The sequence below is a fragment of the Sceloporus undulatus genome, chromosome 1 (genome assembly GCF_019175285.1).
Source record: "Sceloporus undulatus isolate JIND9_A2432 ecotype Alabama chromosome 1, SceUnd_v1.1, whole genome shotgun sequence".
Classification (NCBI taxonomy): Eukaryota; Metazoa; Chordata; class Lepidosauria; order Squamata; family Phrynosomatidae; genus Sceloporus; species Sceloporus undulatus.
The window spans coordinates 22,038,577-22,057,454 of record NC_056522.1 but is presented as its reverse complement, the minus strand read 5'-3'; the positions used below and the strand labels follow the sequence as shown (position 1 = coordinate 22,057,454).

General features: G+C 42.9%; 1 protein-coding gene across 6 annotated transcripts in view; it reads left to right on the top strand.

The window, feature by feature from the left end:
• Positions 1-13,222, top strand: part of SLC8A1 (solute carrier family 8 member A1) — a 475,767-nt gene extending 462,545 nt beyond the window's left edge. For all 6 annotated transcript variants that reach the window (XM_042445609.1, XM_042445615.1, XM_042445613.1 and 3 more), the window contains one exon: positions 8,611-13,222. In XM_042445609.1, coding sequence (XP_042301543.1) covers positions 8,611-8,987 — 377 coding nt within the window. In that variant the 3' untranslated portion in view covers positions 8,988-13,222. The remainder of the gene's footprint in view (positions 1-8,610) is intronic.
• The last annotated feature ends 5,656 nt before the right edge of the window (positions 13,223-18,878 follow it).

Genomic DNA, 18,878 nt, shown 5'->3' with positions numbered 1-18,878 from the left:
TAGCTCCACCAGGCCTGCCTGGAAGAAGGCAAGCCCTCCCTTCATCCTCCATCTTGAAGGAGAGAGAGGCAGGCTAGTTCCACCAGGCCTGCCTGGAAGAAGGCAAGCCCTCCCTTCATCCAGAATCTTGAGAGAGAGAGAGGCAAGCTAGCTCCACCAGGCCTGCCTGGAAGAAGGCAAGCCCTCCCTTCATCCTCCATCTTGAGGGAGAGAGGGGCAAGCTAGCTCCACCAGGCCTGCCTGGAAGAAGGCAAGCCCTCCCTTCATCCACCATCTTGAGGGAGAGAGAGGCAGGCTAGTTCCACCAGGCCTGCCTGGAAGAAGGCAAGCCCTCCCTTCATCCAGAATCTTGAGAGAGAGAGAGGCAGGCTAGCTCCACCAGGGCTAGCCTGAAGAAGAAGAGCCCTCCCTCCGGTCCATCTGCTTTGGTCTAGGCCTCAGAGGGAGAGAAGAATGCTGGACCTGATCCCCCCCCCCCCCCCCCATTCCCTTCTCCTTTTGTGTCGTGTCTTAGATTGTAAGCCTGAGGGCAGGGAACCATCTGTTATCCCCTCTGTTGTAAACCGCTCGGATTCCCAGTAATTGGGCGGTATATAAATAAATCCTATTATTATTATTATTGATACTATCGCTCCCGAGCATCCTTTCCGGCCCACTTCTAATAAGAAACCATGCTACACCCAAGATCTTCAGAAAATGAAGTGAGCCGCGCAATGACTAGAGCGCTACTGGCTGAAACATCACCATTTATCTGTCAAGGCACTCCATATGATCCTTCTTAAATCCTATGGACTGGCAATCGATGCAGCAAAGAAGTCGTTCTATGCTGCTCGTATTGCATCAGCAGAGTCCGGTCTAGCAGAGCTGTTCAGGGTGGTTAAAGAGCTAACCCAGCACCCTCCCACACTGAACCCACTTTTGGAACCAACTAAACCCTGCTGCGACCTATTCAATGACTTTTTCGCTGATAAAATCTCTCAGATAAGGGCTGATCTTGATGCCGATATTACAACAGAAACTATAAGAGTGGCATCCAGTGACTCTGTTGACTATGTTAGACTGGATCACTTTGAGTTTGTAAATACCGATGAAGTGGACAAGCTTCTTGGATGTGTAAGGAGGATGTGCCCTCTCTATCCTTGCCCATCCTGGTTGACCGCCCAGGGAGGGGAAGCAGTAACAGCGCTGCTCCAATCTATAATCAACACATCCCTCAGGGAGGGAATATTCCCATCTGAACTTAAACAAGCAGTGGTTAAACCAATTTTGAAAAAAACCCTCCCTAGACCCCCTGATAAGAAACAACTATAGACCGGTCGCCCTACTACCATTCTTGGGCAAGGTGATTGAGAGGGTGGTTGCCCTCCAACTCCAGGCTGTCTTGGATGAAGCTGATTATCTAGACCCATTTCAAACTGGCTTCAGGGCAGGATACGGAGTTGAGACTGCCATGGTCGCCTTGGTCAATGATCTCCATCTGGGCATCGCCAGGGGAAGTGTGACCCTGTTCATGCTTTTGGACATCTGCAGCATTTTGGATCAATTGAAGCTTCCGAACTTGGTACAAAGCTAGCCCCATGTAGAGCACATTGCAGAAGTCTAGACGAGAGGTTACCAGTGCATGTACCACTGTTTCAAGGTCCCTTCAACTCCCAGAAATCTCAGTCAGTATGGCAAATGCTCAGGAATTCTGTGAGTTGAAGTCCCAGTTGAAATAACAGTTTGTGAATCACTGGTCTGTTCCTATAAGTCAAGCTAATTTTCTCTAAAAGAAAGTTCTAAGCATCCTCCCTATATGACACAGTGATTCTTTGTGGGATGGCAGAACAGTTGAACTGGTATAAAATTCTACACAGTGTGATAGTTCCCACAGTTCATAATGCCTGTGCGAAAGCAATTTTTTTTCAGAGCATCCATGAACAAATGACAAAGGCATATACGGTTGTACAGTCGGCCCTCTGTATCTACGGGTTCTTTATCCATCGATTCAACCATCCACAGTTTGAAAATATTTTTTAAAATATAAATTCAAAAAAGCAAACCTTGATTTTCTCATATTATATAAGGGACACCATTTTACTACACCATTGTATTTAATAGGACTTGAGTATCCATGGATTTTGGTATCCACGGGGGATCCTGGAACCAAACCCCAGCAGATACCAAGGGCTCACTGTATTCTTTCTTGGTATCTCCTTCTTCCAGAGATCAGGTTAAGCTGGAATCCTTCCAAACTCATGCAAGCACCTGCCTTAAATTGGTATTTTATAGATGCAGAAATAGTTTATGACAATCCTCCTATAACTGAAAACATTTCATAGGCAACTTCCTCTTGGTGATGCATGGTCTGTCAGGAAGTGCTTAGGCTGTAGGATGGACAGACACTTTGCAGCATTCTAATTTTGCCATCTGCTATGAAGTATCATGATTCTGTTTTTGGGGAGCAGCAGAGACAAGAGACTGGTGAAATTGCCTTCCTTTTTACAATCATTACAGGAATCTCCACAGTACTGTTTTGTTTTTGTTTTTTATTAGTAAAAGCAACTTTTGAATTTCACTGTAAACTGAGTTCCTTGCTATATTTATTAGCCCTTTATTTAATGGGAAAGAAGGTCTTAGAGTTGCCAGCTGGGATTCCATACTTTTGTAATGAAAATTCCATGGGAAGAACATGTCTCTAAAAGTCCTTGTGTAGAAGGGAAGGCAGCAAGGAGGAAGGAATGAAATTTTAAACAACCACTACTTTATTCAGAGATCTTCTTTTACCCACGTTGACCTGGGAGTGCTGAAGTGCATTAAGAAATCATTTTCTCAAACAGCTCGTGGTTCTGTCTTTGATCACCCTTAAACCTTTCTACAAAATGGAGCCAATTATGTATTTGGGGTGGGTTTGAAATGACACTCCTTCTCCCTTAATGAAACAGAAATTTGTTGTTGAAGCATCAGAGGATGAACAAATGCTTTGGGAGAGTGAATACTGAGCCCAGAGGTGGAGGCATACAAAGCAAGGCTGAGGAAATTCCAACATGGATTTAATCCTGACTCACTTCCGACCATAGTTTGAAAAGCAGGAGTGAACCTCATGAATAGCTACAGTACTCTTATTTCTGGAGTAAAACCTTTCCTGATGTTAGCTATAGCTGCTACCACAATGCAAAATTAATGCAGTTTAACTGCCATGAGTCCATCCTACACGATCCAGGAATTTGTAGTTTGTTGTGGCACCAGAGTGTTCTAACAGAGAAGGCTAAATATTGCACAAAAAAAAGAAGTCCCAGAATCCCATAGCACTGAGCCATGGCAGTTAAAACAGTGTCAAACTGCATTAATTCTGCAATGTAGTTGCAGCCCTAGTTATATGTATGCTGATGTAGCAAGGGGGCTAAAATGTGAGCTAATATGATTCCGGAAGCCTCTGGTTCAAATCTCAATCTGCTGTGGAAGTCATTTGAAGGCTTTGAGCCAGGCTCTTATCCTCAGCTTGCATCTCTTCATCTGCAATAAAGAGTATGATTATACTGAGCTACCTTGCAGGATTGTTACATACCCTCCAACATTTTACAATTGAAAACCAGTACATATGTGGCTAAGCAACATCAGTGTGTGGTTGATGGCAAAATTAATTATGAGGAAGGACAGACAAGCCAGGAAAGGCTGCAGCAGTTTGCTTTTGTCTGAGCCTACTGAGAAGAGAAAGATTCCACTCCCCCTCTCCTTTCCCTCTGCTGTATTAACTCAATGCAAACTATTTTTGTGCTTTGAACTCAGTTTGCAACAATGTCATAAGTCAAGACAAAGGGGGAAAATGAGGGGAGGACAAAGAAATCAAGAAATTTTAAAAACAGCTGAAGAAGTGGAATGACAGAGGATTAATCAGGGCTGTCCCTGCCAAAAAAAGTTGAAGAGTAGGTTGTTATCAGAATTACAAGGTGATAAAACATGTAAAGCTCTATAGAGGTGTTTGTTGTTATTATTACTGACCAACGTCATGGTTAACATTAATCATAGATCCCTTGTAAAATGCAGACATGTAGCCATGGTTTGCAATTGTTTTTTAAAATCACCATTACATGGGAACTTACGTTGTGTTAATTGCATTTTGCATTTGTAGACATATAGTCTCAAGCCATAATAATACTACTAATAATAATAATAATAAATAAAATTTATTTGTATCCCGCCCCTCTGAGAACAATCTGGGCAGCTAACAAAGTTAAAAATACAGCATGCCCTCCCTTCCTTAAAAAAAGTATTAAATCCAATGCAGAATTAAAAACAAACAAACAAAAAACATACAAGTTAAAAACTGACCAGAAGGTCAACAACATCACATCAGCAAACCATCAATGGGAGCGGCAGTATCTTATTCCCAGACGTTTTTCTGAGGCCAAGTTCTCTATTCTGGGAAGGCCTGCCGGAAGAGATCCGTCTTAACAGCCTTTTTAAAGCTGTCTAAGGATGTAAGTAGACGGATCTCATCCGGCAGGCCATTCCACAGTCTGGGGGCGACGATGGAAAATGCCCTCTGGGAGGTAGTCGAAAGCCTAGATTTTTGTGGCTGAAGTAGGCCTCTCCCAGAGGAGCGGAGTGCGCGGGGAGGATTGTACAGGAGAAGGCGGTCCTGGAGATAGCTTGGACCCAAGCCATTTAGGGCTTTAAAGGTGATAACCAGCACCTTGTACTGGGTCCAGAAGCTAATGGGCAGCCAGTGGAGGGACTTTAGAACCGGGGTAATATGGTCCCTCCTGGATGTTTCAGAAATTACTCTGGCTGCCATATTCTGTACTAGTTGCAGTTTCCGGACCAAGCACAAGGGTAGCCCCATGTAGAGCACATTACAGAAGTCTAGACGTGAGGTTACCAGCGCATGCGCAACAGTCTCAAGATCCCTTACTTCCAGAAAAGGGCGCAGCTGGCATATCAGCCGAAGCTGATAACAGGCGCTCCTGACTGTCGCATTTATCTGGTTCGACATCAGGAGTGACGAGTCAAGGAGCACCCCCAGACTGCGAACGCAGTCCTTGACGGAGAGTGTGACCCCATCCAGGACCGGAGGTTGCAACCCAGTTCTTGGTTTCGGGGCTGCTACCGTGAGCACTTCCGTTTTGTCTGGATTCAGCCTCAATCTGTTTTTCCTCATCCAGCCCATTACTGCCCGAAGACATTCATTGAGAGAGGAGACGCTATCAGAATTGAAGGCCGACGAACAAGACATGGAGAAATAGATTTGGGTGTCATCAGCATACTGATAACACCCAGCTCCATAACTCCGAATCACCCAGCGGCTTCATATAGATGTTAAATAACATCAGCAGACAATAAGAATATATGTTCACCAAGGCTAGTTCCCTGTTTGTAAACTGGGATTTGGAAGAAGCTCACCTTATCAAGCCAGATGGCTGCACAAATATCTTGCACCTCACAGCTTCTGAAATGCAACCAGTATGGAAGAAACGTGTAAGCCAGAGATGTGAATACAGTGAGCTGCTGGTATCCGCTGGTGTTTGGTTCCAGGACCCTCCGTGGATATTAAAATCCATGGATGATCAAATCCCATTAATAATGGTGTAGTAAAATGGTGTCCCTGATAGTAAATGACAAAATCAAGCTTCACGTTTTGGAATTTATATATTTTTAAAATATTTTCAAGCCATGGATGGTTGAAACCGTAGATAAAGAATGTGTGGATACAGATGACCAACGGTACAGCATTTGTATCAAGTGAAGTAGATATGTCTTATCACTTAAAGCCTCTCTCACTGACAGGCAAATCCAGTTTACATTTGAGTTACCCTGATCCACAGTGACCACAAGCTTGTCTATACACACTGAGGCAAGTTCAGGAGCACTGTCCACACACTTCTCTCTTTTGAACACACCCAGTCCAATAAATAGCAGTATGCACGGCCACACAGCCATGCCCACTCCAAGCTTTTTTCCTCCCTCCCTCAATGCATATGAATGTTCATATTTCTGAACTACTACTCCTGGCCTCACACCCATGTCACTGTGGGATGCAGTCAACACACACATGACACTATTCTGATTTTCTGTTCAAAATTGGGATAAATCCCTACTTTTTTTCCTCTGGATTAAAGCACTGAGGTGTTGAAAAGGCCCAGATTCAGCTCCAATCATCTTGTACATCCTTTGGACAGTTAACTGTGAAGACTAGGTATGATTGTTCTGTTTAGCCCATGGAGACACCCGAACCAGCGTGCTATAGTGTTTTGAGCATTAGACTATGACTCTGAAGATCAGGGTTCAGTTTCCTACTTGGCCATAGAAACCCATTGGGTGACGCTGGGTGAGTCACACACTCTCAGCCCCAGAAACCCTCATGATAGGTTCACCTTAGGGTCACCATTATGTCGGAAATTACTTGAAGGCATGCAGCAGCAACAAGACACACCCTCAGATGCCTATGTCTTTCAAAAAGACCTTCTGTGGCCTAAATCTAGGAGATAATATTTCAAAGGCAGATTTGATAAAGGTCTTCTCATGGTAAAGTGCTGTATAATAGGCATAGCTTGGCAATGATACCCGAGTCCCTATGTTGGGAGAAGGGCAGGATATACGAAAATAATAATAATAATAATAACAACTACTACTACTACTACTACTTTTTGGACTATAAATCACAGAATCCCCTGGGAAATATGGCCATTGGGCATGATGGGTGGAGAGTTTGCCAGTTGTTGTCAAGCTCTGGGAACAGTGCTATGTATTCCATGTCAAATAAGAGCCAAAGTAGCCCAAACTCAGTCCTTCCAGTCCTGACTCAAAGGTGTGCTCCATTTCATAATTGTTAAACTGAATTCTTAGCAAATAAGATTTCTTGCATGTTGTCTCCAGTTTCATTTTAAATGTACAGTATCTGTCAGCTGAGGCTCCCTAATGGCTGAGCTAAGATGGTCTATGGGTTAACCATATATGTGCAGAAGTGCACTGGGTTGCTTTCTTAATGAACTCTTCTTCCTATTATTGCAGAGCTAATTGGCAAATTAGAGTAAGAAGAGGCAGAATTTTGCTTGAACAGCTGCCCAAGAGGAAGAGTAAAACTGAGAGCTAATCCAGTTTTTGATTTACATATATGAATATCTGTAAGAAAAGTTGCAAAGCCTGTATCACCATCTGTGGCTGCTGCTAAGAATGTAACATCTCCCAGCTTTAAAATACCACAACTAAGGCCCGATACAGATGGGCACTTTGTGGTGTGGCAGCGGTGATACTAGGATTAGGGACCGCACACCAACCACACGGTCCCTAACTCTAGTACAGACTGGTGGCATACTAATGGTGGCCAATGGCACACTCGCAAGATCACTCCAGTGCCATAATACCCCGAAATACCGGGTTCTTTTTACTCTGGAAGGAAGCCACGCATTTTGGTGGCCGTGGCTTCCCCCCCAGAAGGAAATATGCCACTGGCAGGCCGCCCCTTTGGGGTGATCTGTTCAGCACCTAAGTTCCTTGGAGGAAAGGGCAGCTTCAATAGGGGAAACACACAATTTCTAAGTGCAATCATTTTTGTAATGGCTTTGTATGTGCCTTGAGGTTGCTTTCTGATTTATGGTTATCCCATGAATTTCATAGGGTTTTCTTAGGCAAGTAATAGTCTGATAGTGGTTTTGCCAGTTCCTTTCTCTGAAATACGGCCTACAGCACCTAGTATTCATTGTGGTCTCCTAGCCAAATACTAACCAAGTTTGACCCTGCTTAGCTTCCTAGATCAGACAGAATCTAGTTTACGATGGCATAAATGACATTATGGAAGTGACTGCACTTGGAGATTGTGTTGGGTGTTGTCCAATTCAGGACATGCAAGCCATATTACACTAATATTTGATGATGCACATATCCCTATATACATCTGCCCAAGGACTGATGTCTGCTGCAGAGGCCCTCCTCTGTGTCCTACCAGTCGAAGCAATACACTATGTGCAGATATAGGCTTCCTCCACTGTGGCACTTGGGTTGTGCAATCCCCTCCCTTTGGAGGACCCATTAGCATTGATGTTGATCTCCATTCCAGCACCAGATTAAATCTTGACTTTTTACTAAAGCCTTTGGGTCGTAATTGATTTCTTCCAAATCATTAGGGTTTTTTCAATTTTTATTTATAATTTTAAAAAATACATATATTGAGACAAACAATTGAAAATAAGAGAAAAGTTAGGTTTTAAACTTGCTTCTTTCACTTGCTTGATATGCTTTCAGAATGCTTAAATTGTTTTTATTGTTTTATATTTAAAATTGTTTTATTGGAGACCACCCAGAGATCTTATGATAGGTAGGTTATAGAGTATGATATGAATATTTTAATCAGCAAATAAATAATAAACCACTACACAAGCAGTGGTGCTGTCATGGAGCTTCCTTAAGTGTGGTCTTTAGCAATAGGTGTGCAGTTACACAGTGAGCAAACTTGTTCTGCAGTGGAAGAGTACACAGCCTTCACTCCCACTGAGCCATCCATTGTACATGGATGTGACTCAGTTACATCTGCATAGCTATATCATACAAGCCGTAACTTCATGCCTTGTTAACCAGTGAACAAAGTCTCAGCCCAAATCAATAACAGTGTGTTGTGGTTGTTTTACTTTGCAGACACGTTCGCCAGCAAAGTGGCAGCCACCCAAGATCAATATGCAGACGCTTCCATTGGCAACGTCACCGGTAGCAACGCTGTGAATGTTTTCCTCGGGATTGGCGTTGCCTGGTCCATCGCTGCCATCTACCATGCAGCCAATGGCAATGCCTTTGAAGTCCAACCAGGCACCCTGGCTTTCTCTGTCACCCTCTTCACTATATTTGCTTTTATCAGCGTTGGCGTACTCCTCTACCGGCGGAGACCGGAAATTGGAGGTGAGCTGGGCGGGCCACGGACTGCCAAGATTCTGACCTCATGCCTCTTTGTGCTCCTTTGGCTCTTGTACATATTTTTCTCATCTCTGGAAGCCTATTGCCACATACAGGGCTTCTAAAGGAACTCTTGGAAGATAGTATCTATATATATATCTAGAGAGAGAGAGAGAAAAGATATAGGTATATAGATATAGATCTAATATTATTGAACAGAGGAAGAAAAGACATTTGCCATGTCCACCTATCTACTGATGGAATGTAGCTTTGCAGTAGGAGTTTGAAATCTGTGGGATTCTTCACCAGGGGCAGCATCATCCAAATGGAGGCACAGCTGAAGGGCCATCTCTGCAACTCACCTTACAAGATCATGATGGAGTTACTTTACATTTTCCTTTTTCCCTCCCTGTATAAGGGTTGATCTGATTTCAGTGGGGGTTGATTGGAAAGACAAAAGGCCACATAAGGTTATATCATATTGGGCAGATGACTGAAAAGGAGAGTTCTTTATTTACTGATATCTTTGTTGCCTTCTTCATAATTCAAGAATGAGCTGAACCATCACCCTCAAAGAAACATGTGAGTCTGGAGTGACATGCAAGGTTCAAGAGATTTCCAACTCCATGCTGTTTTGTTGATTGGGGGGAGCTGTTTTGGGGGATATTGGGAGTTTGTCTTCTTTTTCTTTCTTTTTTTCTTCTTTTTTTGCTTTCAACCCACCCACCTCCACTTACTGTCCAGCTGTGACAAGAGTATCTTATGTTGAAATATCATGCAATCCCCTTTCTGATTTTTTCAGAGGTCACTGATTCAAAAATATGATTTGATGCATCTAATCCCCCCCCCTTTAAAAGAGGAAAGCAACATTCTGAAACAATATTTAAACAGCACTCCATTTGCTCCAAAACTGTGGATTACAAAAAAAAAATGTGCCCAGCCCCCTAAATGTCCACCTCCTACTTGACATATATATATTTTATTGTGGTTCTGGCATACCTTGCCAGATTAATTTCAGTTACCTCCTGTGCCCTTCCCTCACCCTGCCAATCTTTGCTGCTGTGCTTCTCATACGCCCATTCGGGAATGCTTTCATGGTACTTGTTGTAACAATTTGCATGAATGAAGCAAACCATAATCTGTAATATAGCATTGAGTAGCGATAGTCCATTCAGTGATGCCGACTGAACATTGAAGAAGTGAGCGTGTTTTCTTTCCACGCCTTTCCATTTCATTTTTTTGCATTTTTTTAGATGAACACATTAATAGGCAGGAAATGGTCAGTATGCTATTGGTCTGTGCAAGCTTCCTGAGAAGCAATAATCAAGAGCTTGTGGAGCTGCAGATATGTAACTTTTGGGGGAATGTTTGTGCAAAACACACCACGTAGAGACCCTTTGAGAAAGGGTGAGGATGAAGCTGCTAATACGGAGGCAGGCCAGTGGCCTGTCTAGACCAGTACTAGACCTTGAAAAAGTTACTTTTTTAGAGAAGTCCAGAACACTCCCTTCCCCCAAGCAGTATGACCAGTGGCCAAGCCACCCAGGGTATGCTGGGAGTTATAACTCAAAAAAGTAACTTTTCTAAGCTCTGTTCAGTACTGTCTTCCCTGGCTGGCATTGGGCATTGTCCAAAAGTACAGTTGACTTTGCCAGCTCTGATGCCATTTTAACTGGAGATTCTATGGATTGAACCCAGGACTTTCTACATAGAAAACATGCACTCTGTGACTGAGCCGTGGATGAGTAAAGCCCCACTTTGTGACTAGTCTGTACAGACTAAGTGAGGCTTATGCATTGTCCATGCAAAATATGCAGAATGAGGTGGATTCCTAAGTCAGCAGAAATACTCTTGAGCTTTTTTCCCCCCAAGCATCAGTTTTCATCCATGTATTTATGCTGCATTTGCTCCTGTCTTCAGGCAGCTGATGCCAAAGCCTTGGCCTCCATACCTACTCTCTCTGCTGCAGCTGTATGGAAGTCTGAAGGTTGATCTGGTCTTCCTGAAAGGCACCTTGAAAACAGACTGTTTCAAATTCAGTCCCTTTGGGTACATTTTAAACATGCCACTAAACCTGCTGGCCTTCAGAGCAGCAAAGTGTCCTAGTTAGGTTAAAAATGGAGTTACCTTGCATTATCTGGCAGTGAATGCATGTGTTCCTTAGGAAACTAGAGATGTCATTTAACTACTGTTATTTATTATTTGTTCATTGTTGACAATGTATTCAAGCGCTGTACAATGCACAGAGAAATACCAAAACACCCCCTTTTCTTGGGTAATATATCACCCACCATACATGTACACTACGAGAGAACCATCTGATGATGCTCGCTTTGTCACTCATTTTGTTAATTTATTTATCTTCTTCACCAACCCTCCCTTTTGCCCTCCCTGGCATACCAGTTTTTCATTTATCAGATTTTTCACCACCCCATTTCTGGTGCTCATGGAAAGAGAAAGCCATCAAGAAAGGGCTCAGCACAAGGAAAGCTGCCCTGTCTTACATTTCTCCCAAGGACTACTGGAAAGAGCCATGAAATCAGGGCTGGGGAAGACCATAGGAGATGGTGGAGGAAAGGCCACAGCAACCTGGCAGGAAATCCCAAAAGGGAATGGGTGAGACAGAGGTAGGCTCAAAGATATAGCCGTAGTGGGGGCAAAATGAGGGTATTATCCCCCAAATAAGAATTATATCCCCCCGTGAAATTTTCTTTCAGTTTCCATATTTCTCAAGAACAAGGGATTGAAAATCAATCACACCTAGAGCTCTTAACATTTGCCATGTTCTTATTCCCTTGGTAACGTTACATGCTCCTTTTCTTTGGATGCCCAAACTATATCTTGAAATTTTCAACTAATGTTTTAAGCAAATTTCTAGCACTGCTGAAAGGCACCTTGAAGACAAACTGTTTCAAATTCAGTCTTTTGTAATAGAAGTTAGCTAGAAATGTGGGGAATGGAGGAAGATTTCTTGGCGAGGGGGCAGAATGCCCTCATTTTGCCATTCTTCAGCAGGTAGACCCTTGGCAATTGCTGTGAGATGTCCCTCAGCTATTTTGGACTGCACCTCCCAAAATCCCCCAGCCAGCATGATCAAAGGCCATGGATGCTGTTGGCTGGAAAATTCTGGGAGTCATAGGCTTTAAAAAGGAACTTTTCCAAGATCTGGACAATGTCCTAGACCATCTTTGAGCCTCATTAATTCAGCCATACTAGACTGACTGACCCAACCATTCTGCTCTCACCATAACCCCTACCAGGAACTCATAAATCTTGACCACTACGTGGATGAATATGAAGGGTAAGAGCAAAATGGCACTGTGAATAATTTTTTACAAAAATGTGGAAGGGTAACAAAAGCTATATTCAACTTTTAAAATAGCAGAAAACAGGAAACCTGGGCCTGTGGTTCAGTTGAGGCAGAACACCAGCTGTTGCATAGAAGAATTATTTCTACAGAATGTAAACATCAAAGGAGAGGTATATGTTTGCTAAATCCTACCATTGCTATATAATGACTGAAAAAGGATGCGTCCAGGGAAGGTAACTCAAAGGGGAAAAAAATTCTGTTCTTGCTTCTTATATATTGGTGGTCCGCATATACAGACCAGCTCCATTAGATCAGTGGTAATTTTGCCAGTATAATGGGCAACAGCTGAGATATGGCCAGTCATTTCCTTGACATGAATTTCTCATGGCCTTAGGGGCAACAGTGGGTAGGTACATCAAGCTCAAGAACTTCTCCATTCATTTCAATGGAAAAGGCAGCTGAGTATGCACATCAGTTTGTGCATGCGGAGTTGTATCTATTAAGATGAACAAGGAACACTGTGGATACAGGACGTTCCATCCACCCCATGCTTCATCATCTGTGGCTGCAGAAAATACCCAACAGCTAGGCCAGACTCGTGGCAACTCCTTCAGGTGTAGCTGAGAATTCATTGAAGAAATCTTTGTGACATCACATACTGTTGAAAAGGATGGAGGCTAGACTGAGGGCGCATCTACACTGTAGAAATATTGCCATTTGACATCACTTCAACTGCCATTGCTCCATCCTACATAATCCTGGGGTTTGTTGTTTTGTGAGGAACCAGCACTCTTTGGTAGAGAAGACTTAAAGACCTAGTAAAACTAAAAATCCCAAGATTCCATAGGATGGTGCTGCTGCTGCATTATTTCTACAATGTAGATGCACCCTAGATTCTTGCCCATTCTGAACAATCTGTGGAATTGTGCATTTTTCTTTTGAACGTGAAATGGATTTTTTTCCCTGTAAATCAGTTTTCATTTTTCAGAATTTTTCTCCCTGTTTGGTTTCATTTTGATTTTGTTCATTTTGGGGTGGGAGAAAAAAAATAAGCAATGATTTGGGTTGTTCAGGGATATTGTTATTATTATTAATATTATTATGATTGTGTTTGTGTAAAATTATTTCATTTCATCTGTTCGTTTTCCTTCCTTTTTATTTGTGTGTATTGTGCACAGTAACAGAGAGGCAGTGAGTGCACTAATTGTGATCAATGGTACACTGAGGCACAGAAAATAAAAATAATAATAATAAGTGGTTCTGAATTGAAGATTAGTTTTGTGGCATTTTCCCAGCACAATGTCTCATTTCTTCTTACATTGACTTCTCTCATTCATTTCACTTTTTAAATTATGAATTGCTGTGTTTCTTCCATGAACTAGGAATGTAAAGACCCCCCCCCACACACACACACACAAAATATGGGTCTTACTCGCCACGTAAAAACTCCAGATACACAACATGCTCAGAGAAACAGCTACTTATTTGCCTGTTTCCCCACAAAACAAACACACAGGATAGCACTCTTTCAAAACAATCACACACATTCAAAATATGCCAGCCTTTGTACACATAAAACTAACAAATTTTCTTTCCTCGCTCCAAACAAGTTTTAACAACAAAAGTACGGCAATCTATGAAAGCTGTGGATCATGGAGTTTCCAAACTCGAGTTTCTTTTCATGAAACACAGCAACAAAACCTGGATTTTGTTGCGAAACTCACGTTGCCATGCAAACGGCGATGGACAAAATTTGAAACTGGGATTCTTGTCATTTTTTCTCTGACATTTCAAAATTTTGTTCCATTACACCTTATGCCATCTTTGTCACCTTTTATTTCCCCATTTTCAGTGACTGATGCTCTACCTTGCTTTAAGCCTCTAAGAAAAGAGTCCTTTAGTGGTTGTATGCTGGTGTCTATGCTGTTACACAGGCAGTTGCCGTTGAGTAATCCTATTCAGGATTACTCAAACCTTGTTACACAATTGCAACAAACTCTGCAAGGGATTGTATTCCTGGGGTGATTCCATGAGTATGATGTTTAGCAGTGCATGGGGAGCTGGATTGACTGTTGCACAATAGGGGAATACACTCCTGTCTCCATTACACAATCTGTTGCACAACAATGCGATCCAGTAGCAGCGGCATGCCCATGACGGTGTAATTGGTGAATAGGATTTTCACCTAACACCAGATTAAGCAAAGGAGATCAGCATGCAAAAATGGGCTCCCACAATCGCAGGAGATGTGTCAGGCTCCAGTAAAGTTCATGTTCCGGGATGCCAAGGTGTAGTCCAAACAAGGCAAAGAACAACCAGTGGTTTGTAATCAAAACAGGAAAAGGTCAAGATCCAAGGTAGCCACTGAGCATCCAAAGAGCCAGAAGCAGATGCTTAATCCAAGTCAAGAATTGATCAAAGTCAAAATCAAGCAGTCAGTCAGGAGGTGGAAGCAAGTAGTTCATCTAGCATTCTCCTCACATTCTTGAAACATGCAGCCAAGCACAGATCTATCATGCCTTAGCCCTAATAGCTGGCAAGAGGCATTCCTTCCATCCCAACCGCTATTATCTAGATCAGCACTTCCCAAACTTTGGTCCTCCAGGTGTTTTGGACTTCAGCTCCCGGAAGCTCTAGCCAGCTTAGCCAGCAGTGAGAAATTCTAGGAACTGAAGTCCAAAACATCTGGAGGACCAACCTTTGGGAACCACTGGTCTAGATGCAGAAAAGAACAGCCAAGCACAGCTCTATCATGCCTTGGCCGTAGCAAGTGATGAGGGGCCTTCCTTCCATTCCAACTACCACTACTCTGGCCTCTGAGGGAAAGAAGAGCAACCAGGCATAGCTCTGTCGTACCTTGGTCCTAACGGCTGGTAAAAGGCCTGCCCTCCATTCCAACTACCACTACTGGGGACTCTGAGGGAGAGAAGAGCAGCCAACTTTAGCTGGGCTTAAAGGACTCCCTACTGCCATCCCCTTTTTCTTGTGTATACCATTTGTGGTTTATGGTGTTTTGTTTTCAGATTGTAAACCTGAGGGCTGGGAGCTGTCACATTAGCAATTGGTAAGTCATGCTGGCAGTCATTTTGGATGAAAGGGATGGTATGAAGCAAGTAGTTCATCTAGTGTTCTCACATTCTTGAAACATGCAGCCAGGCACAGATCCATCATGCTTCATGATATGAAGACTGTATAAATAAAAATAATAATCAGTTGCTCTGACTTGGGCTGCAGAAATAATCCAGTTTGACACCCCTTTAACCGTGCCACAACAGACCACACTTTCCAGAATACCATAGCCTTGAGCCATGGCAATTACAGTGGTGTCAAACTGGATTATTTCTGTAATGCAGATGCAGCCTAAGAGGCAGGTTCCCAATTCAGGCTTTATAGGGCCTGGCAGGCAGGGATTGGCTCTTGGGACTGCAAGACAAGATTCAAGCAGGCTGGTCCTCCAGGCTAGATAGTGCTCTCAAATCACTAAGCTCAACCAGCCTGGCTTACAGCAGAATGCCCTGATGCTAGTTCTCCCTCACTCTGGCAATTGATAAGGTATGGATCTCCATCACCCCCCCACAGCTGAAGTGTTAGTTTCATGGAGAATGACAATGATGACATGCCAATGCCATGTATATGCCTTGAGCATCTCTGAGCCCTAAAGCATCAGCCTACCACAGCTACTCAGCTATGGATGGCTCAAACAAACCATTATATTCTTCTTAAAAGTAGATTTTCACACTCTGCTATTCTCAGTAGGCATCCCATTATTCTGGATTTTCAACACAGAGGACATTCTCATTTTCACCCAGGACCATTAGCTGCTGCACACAAGGAGCTACCCAGAACCAGAGCATGGGAAAATTGCTTTCTTAAGACTGCAGATCCCAGCAGTTGAAACGCCTCGCCTTCAAATGTGCCAACTAGTAATCTTGGTGCTATTTTGAGCATTAAATTACCTTGTACCTCGCATGGCTATGGTGTAGAAAGGTTTTAAAATTAGGGACTTTGCTTTCTTTGTGGCTTAGTAACCAGCAGGCTGCTCGCTACTAACATTTCCGTTAACTTATATAATAAAGGATTCATACATTCCTATTTTTCTCCTTCCTGCCCCAGCACCACACACATGCACACAAACACACATGCACAAAGGGTGGTTGTCTTTGTCACATCACTGCTTTCTTTTCTGAAGTGTTCAATGTTTCTCCTCGTGATGGCCCTTTCAAAGTATGCAGGGAAAGGCTCTTCGCAAAAGGAAAGTTCATATTTAATTAAACACCACATGAGCAGTTTGTTCTGCTAGGAAAACTTACTAGGATCAGCAGTGATCCCTGGAAAGCTCTTGGGCATTAGCAGCGCTATCTTCGCCAGTTAAAAATAAATGGGATGTTTAACATTCCCAATAGTGTTGTGGAGATAAAGTCTGAATAGTATATACTCATTATAACAGTTCTCATATCCACACATCCAAGGAGATCTTTAAAAAGGCAAGTAGCTGGTCTTGATCATTAAGAGTCTTTTGACACAACATTATAGCACTATGATTCTGCTTTAATTGCCATGGCTGCATCCTGTGGAATTCTGGGATTTGTCGTTTGGGAGGATGCTGGCTGGGAATTCAAAATGCTTCTCCTCAAATGACAAACTCCATGATTCCATAGGAGTTTGCCATAATAGTCAAAGTGGAACCACAGCACTATAATTTTGCAGTGTGAAAGGGCCGTTAGACAGACAGATGATAGGTGGTGGCTAGGAAGATGATAGGATTGAGTATATACTTGCGTTTATGTTATACGTGTTTGTAATTGCCATGTTGGACTATCACTGGAAAATCCAGAAGTTACATTAAAAAAGAAAAAAAGGAGAATAACATGCATCTTACAAATTCAAGCTTTTCCAGTAGGTTATTATTTGAGGACCAGGGAGAAACAATTAATCTCAAAGTCGAGGAGCCACTTATTTGTGAAGCTCAAGGCTCTGAAATGCCTATTCAACACCAAGCTACCACAAAATATTTTTCACTACTACAACAGCAATAGTCCCAACAACACATAGTTCCCCCACCCCACCCTACCCTACCTACAGTGTGAGGATTGCAACTAAACTTGGAGAAAACAAGGAGGTCTGATTACCTTGTCCTGCTAATCTTTTTTTTTAATTTAATGATGTTTTTGTAATTGTCATAAACCACTTTGAATCCCAATCTGGGGAAAAAGTGGGATTGAAATAAAAATCATCATCATCATCAAACTATCATAGCACTTTGACCCTGTAATTCCTGGCTCCATTATTCCACAAATTGCCCCACAACATTACAGGATGGAGGCAGCCAGACCAGAGTATCCATATGATAAGGTAATATTAGTCACAGATAACCTATGGCACAGGAGGACTGAGAGTTCCTTGACATAACTTTGGAAGACCCTTCAACATTTCACAGATTAAAGCAGGGGCATGTGTGGCCAAACAACCTCAGAGTGTGATCAAGACAGCAAAAATTATTGACGAAGAAGGGCAAAGTAAGGCCCGATACAGATGGCGCAGAAGCGCCATCCTCAGGCCAAAATTAGGGCTGGGGACACAGCATCCGCACGCTCCCCAGCCCTAGGTTGAATCAATAGCGCCTTTGGAAGCACGCTGTCCATACAGCACAGGCAACAATGGCGTCATGCATGTGTCACCTCCACATGGACCGACGCATGCATGACACCACCGCACGCTGCAGGGCACTTGGGGTGCCCTTTCAGTGTCACGGGAAGGAACTCCAAAATGGAGCTCCTTCTGTATCGTGCCTAGGATAGGCTTCAGTAGTTTGCTTTTACTGCATCCGCAAGGAAGGGTAAGATTCAGCTCCTTTCTTGTCCTCTCTCCCCACTGAGATGAGTGCAAACTGCTTCTGCTCTTTGAACTCAGTATGCCACAAGTGAAGTAAACAGAGGACAAAGAGAAAAAGTGGAAGGAGAGAGAAATTGGAAGGCTTATCACACGAGAAAACAAAGCTGAAACAGAGCAGCGTAGTAGCTTTCTCCATGCCTTACCACTTGACATCATAGCACTACAGTTCTCTCGCTGTGGAAGATGGTCATCAAGGCAAGTCTTGCATTGAACACATATTTTGGTCGAGAGAAAAAACTCACTTTCACAACTGTCTGTCACAAGAAGAGAACTGAAGCACTTTGACATCATGCGGTAAGACATGGAGAAAGCTGCTACTCTCCAGCTCCATTTCAGCTTTGTTTTCTCATGCAATGAAACTCTGGGACATTTTAAAAGAAGCTGAAAAACTGGGATGGCAGAGGATTCATCAGAAATGCTCCTGCCAATTGGAAACAGTTGCAGAGTATTTTTGGCGAGACACATGGGTTTAGAGCAGAGGTGCAGAATAATATATAATGTCTGATTCAGGAGCAAGATTGGCCTGGGAGAAACAAAGAAATAGACTTGGCTAAAGGAATTTCATCTAAAATAAGACAGAAACAAGAAGGGAAACACTGAAAAAGCCCTGTCTGGCCACCACCACTGCTCCCATAGACTTTGTTGATTCTTTCTGCAAAGCATTGTTGTCCCATTCTCAACTCATAATAAGGCTTGCTTTCCTATGTGTTTCTGCCATTCTCATGCACTCATGCTCAGTTAGGTCATTCATATCATCATTATATTCATTTATATTCAAAGTAATTTTAAAAGTTACTTTCCGGGTTCTTCCCAA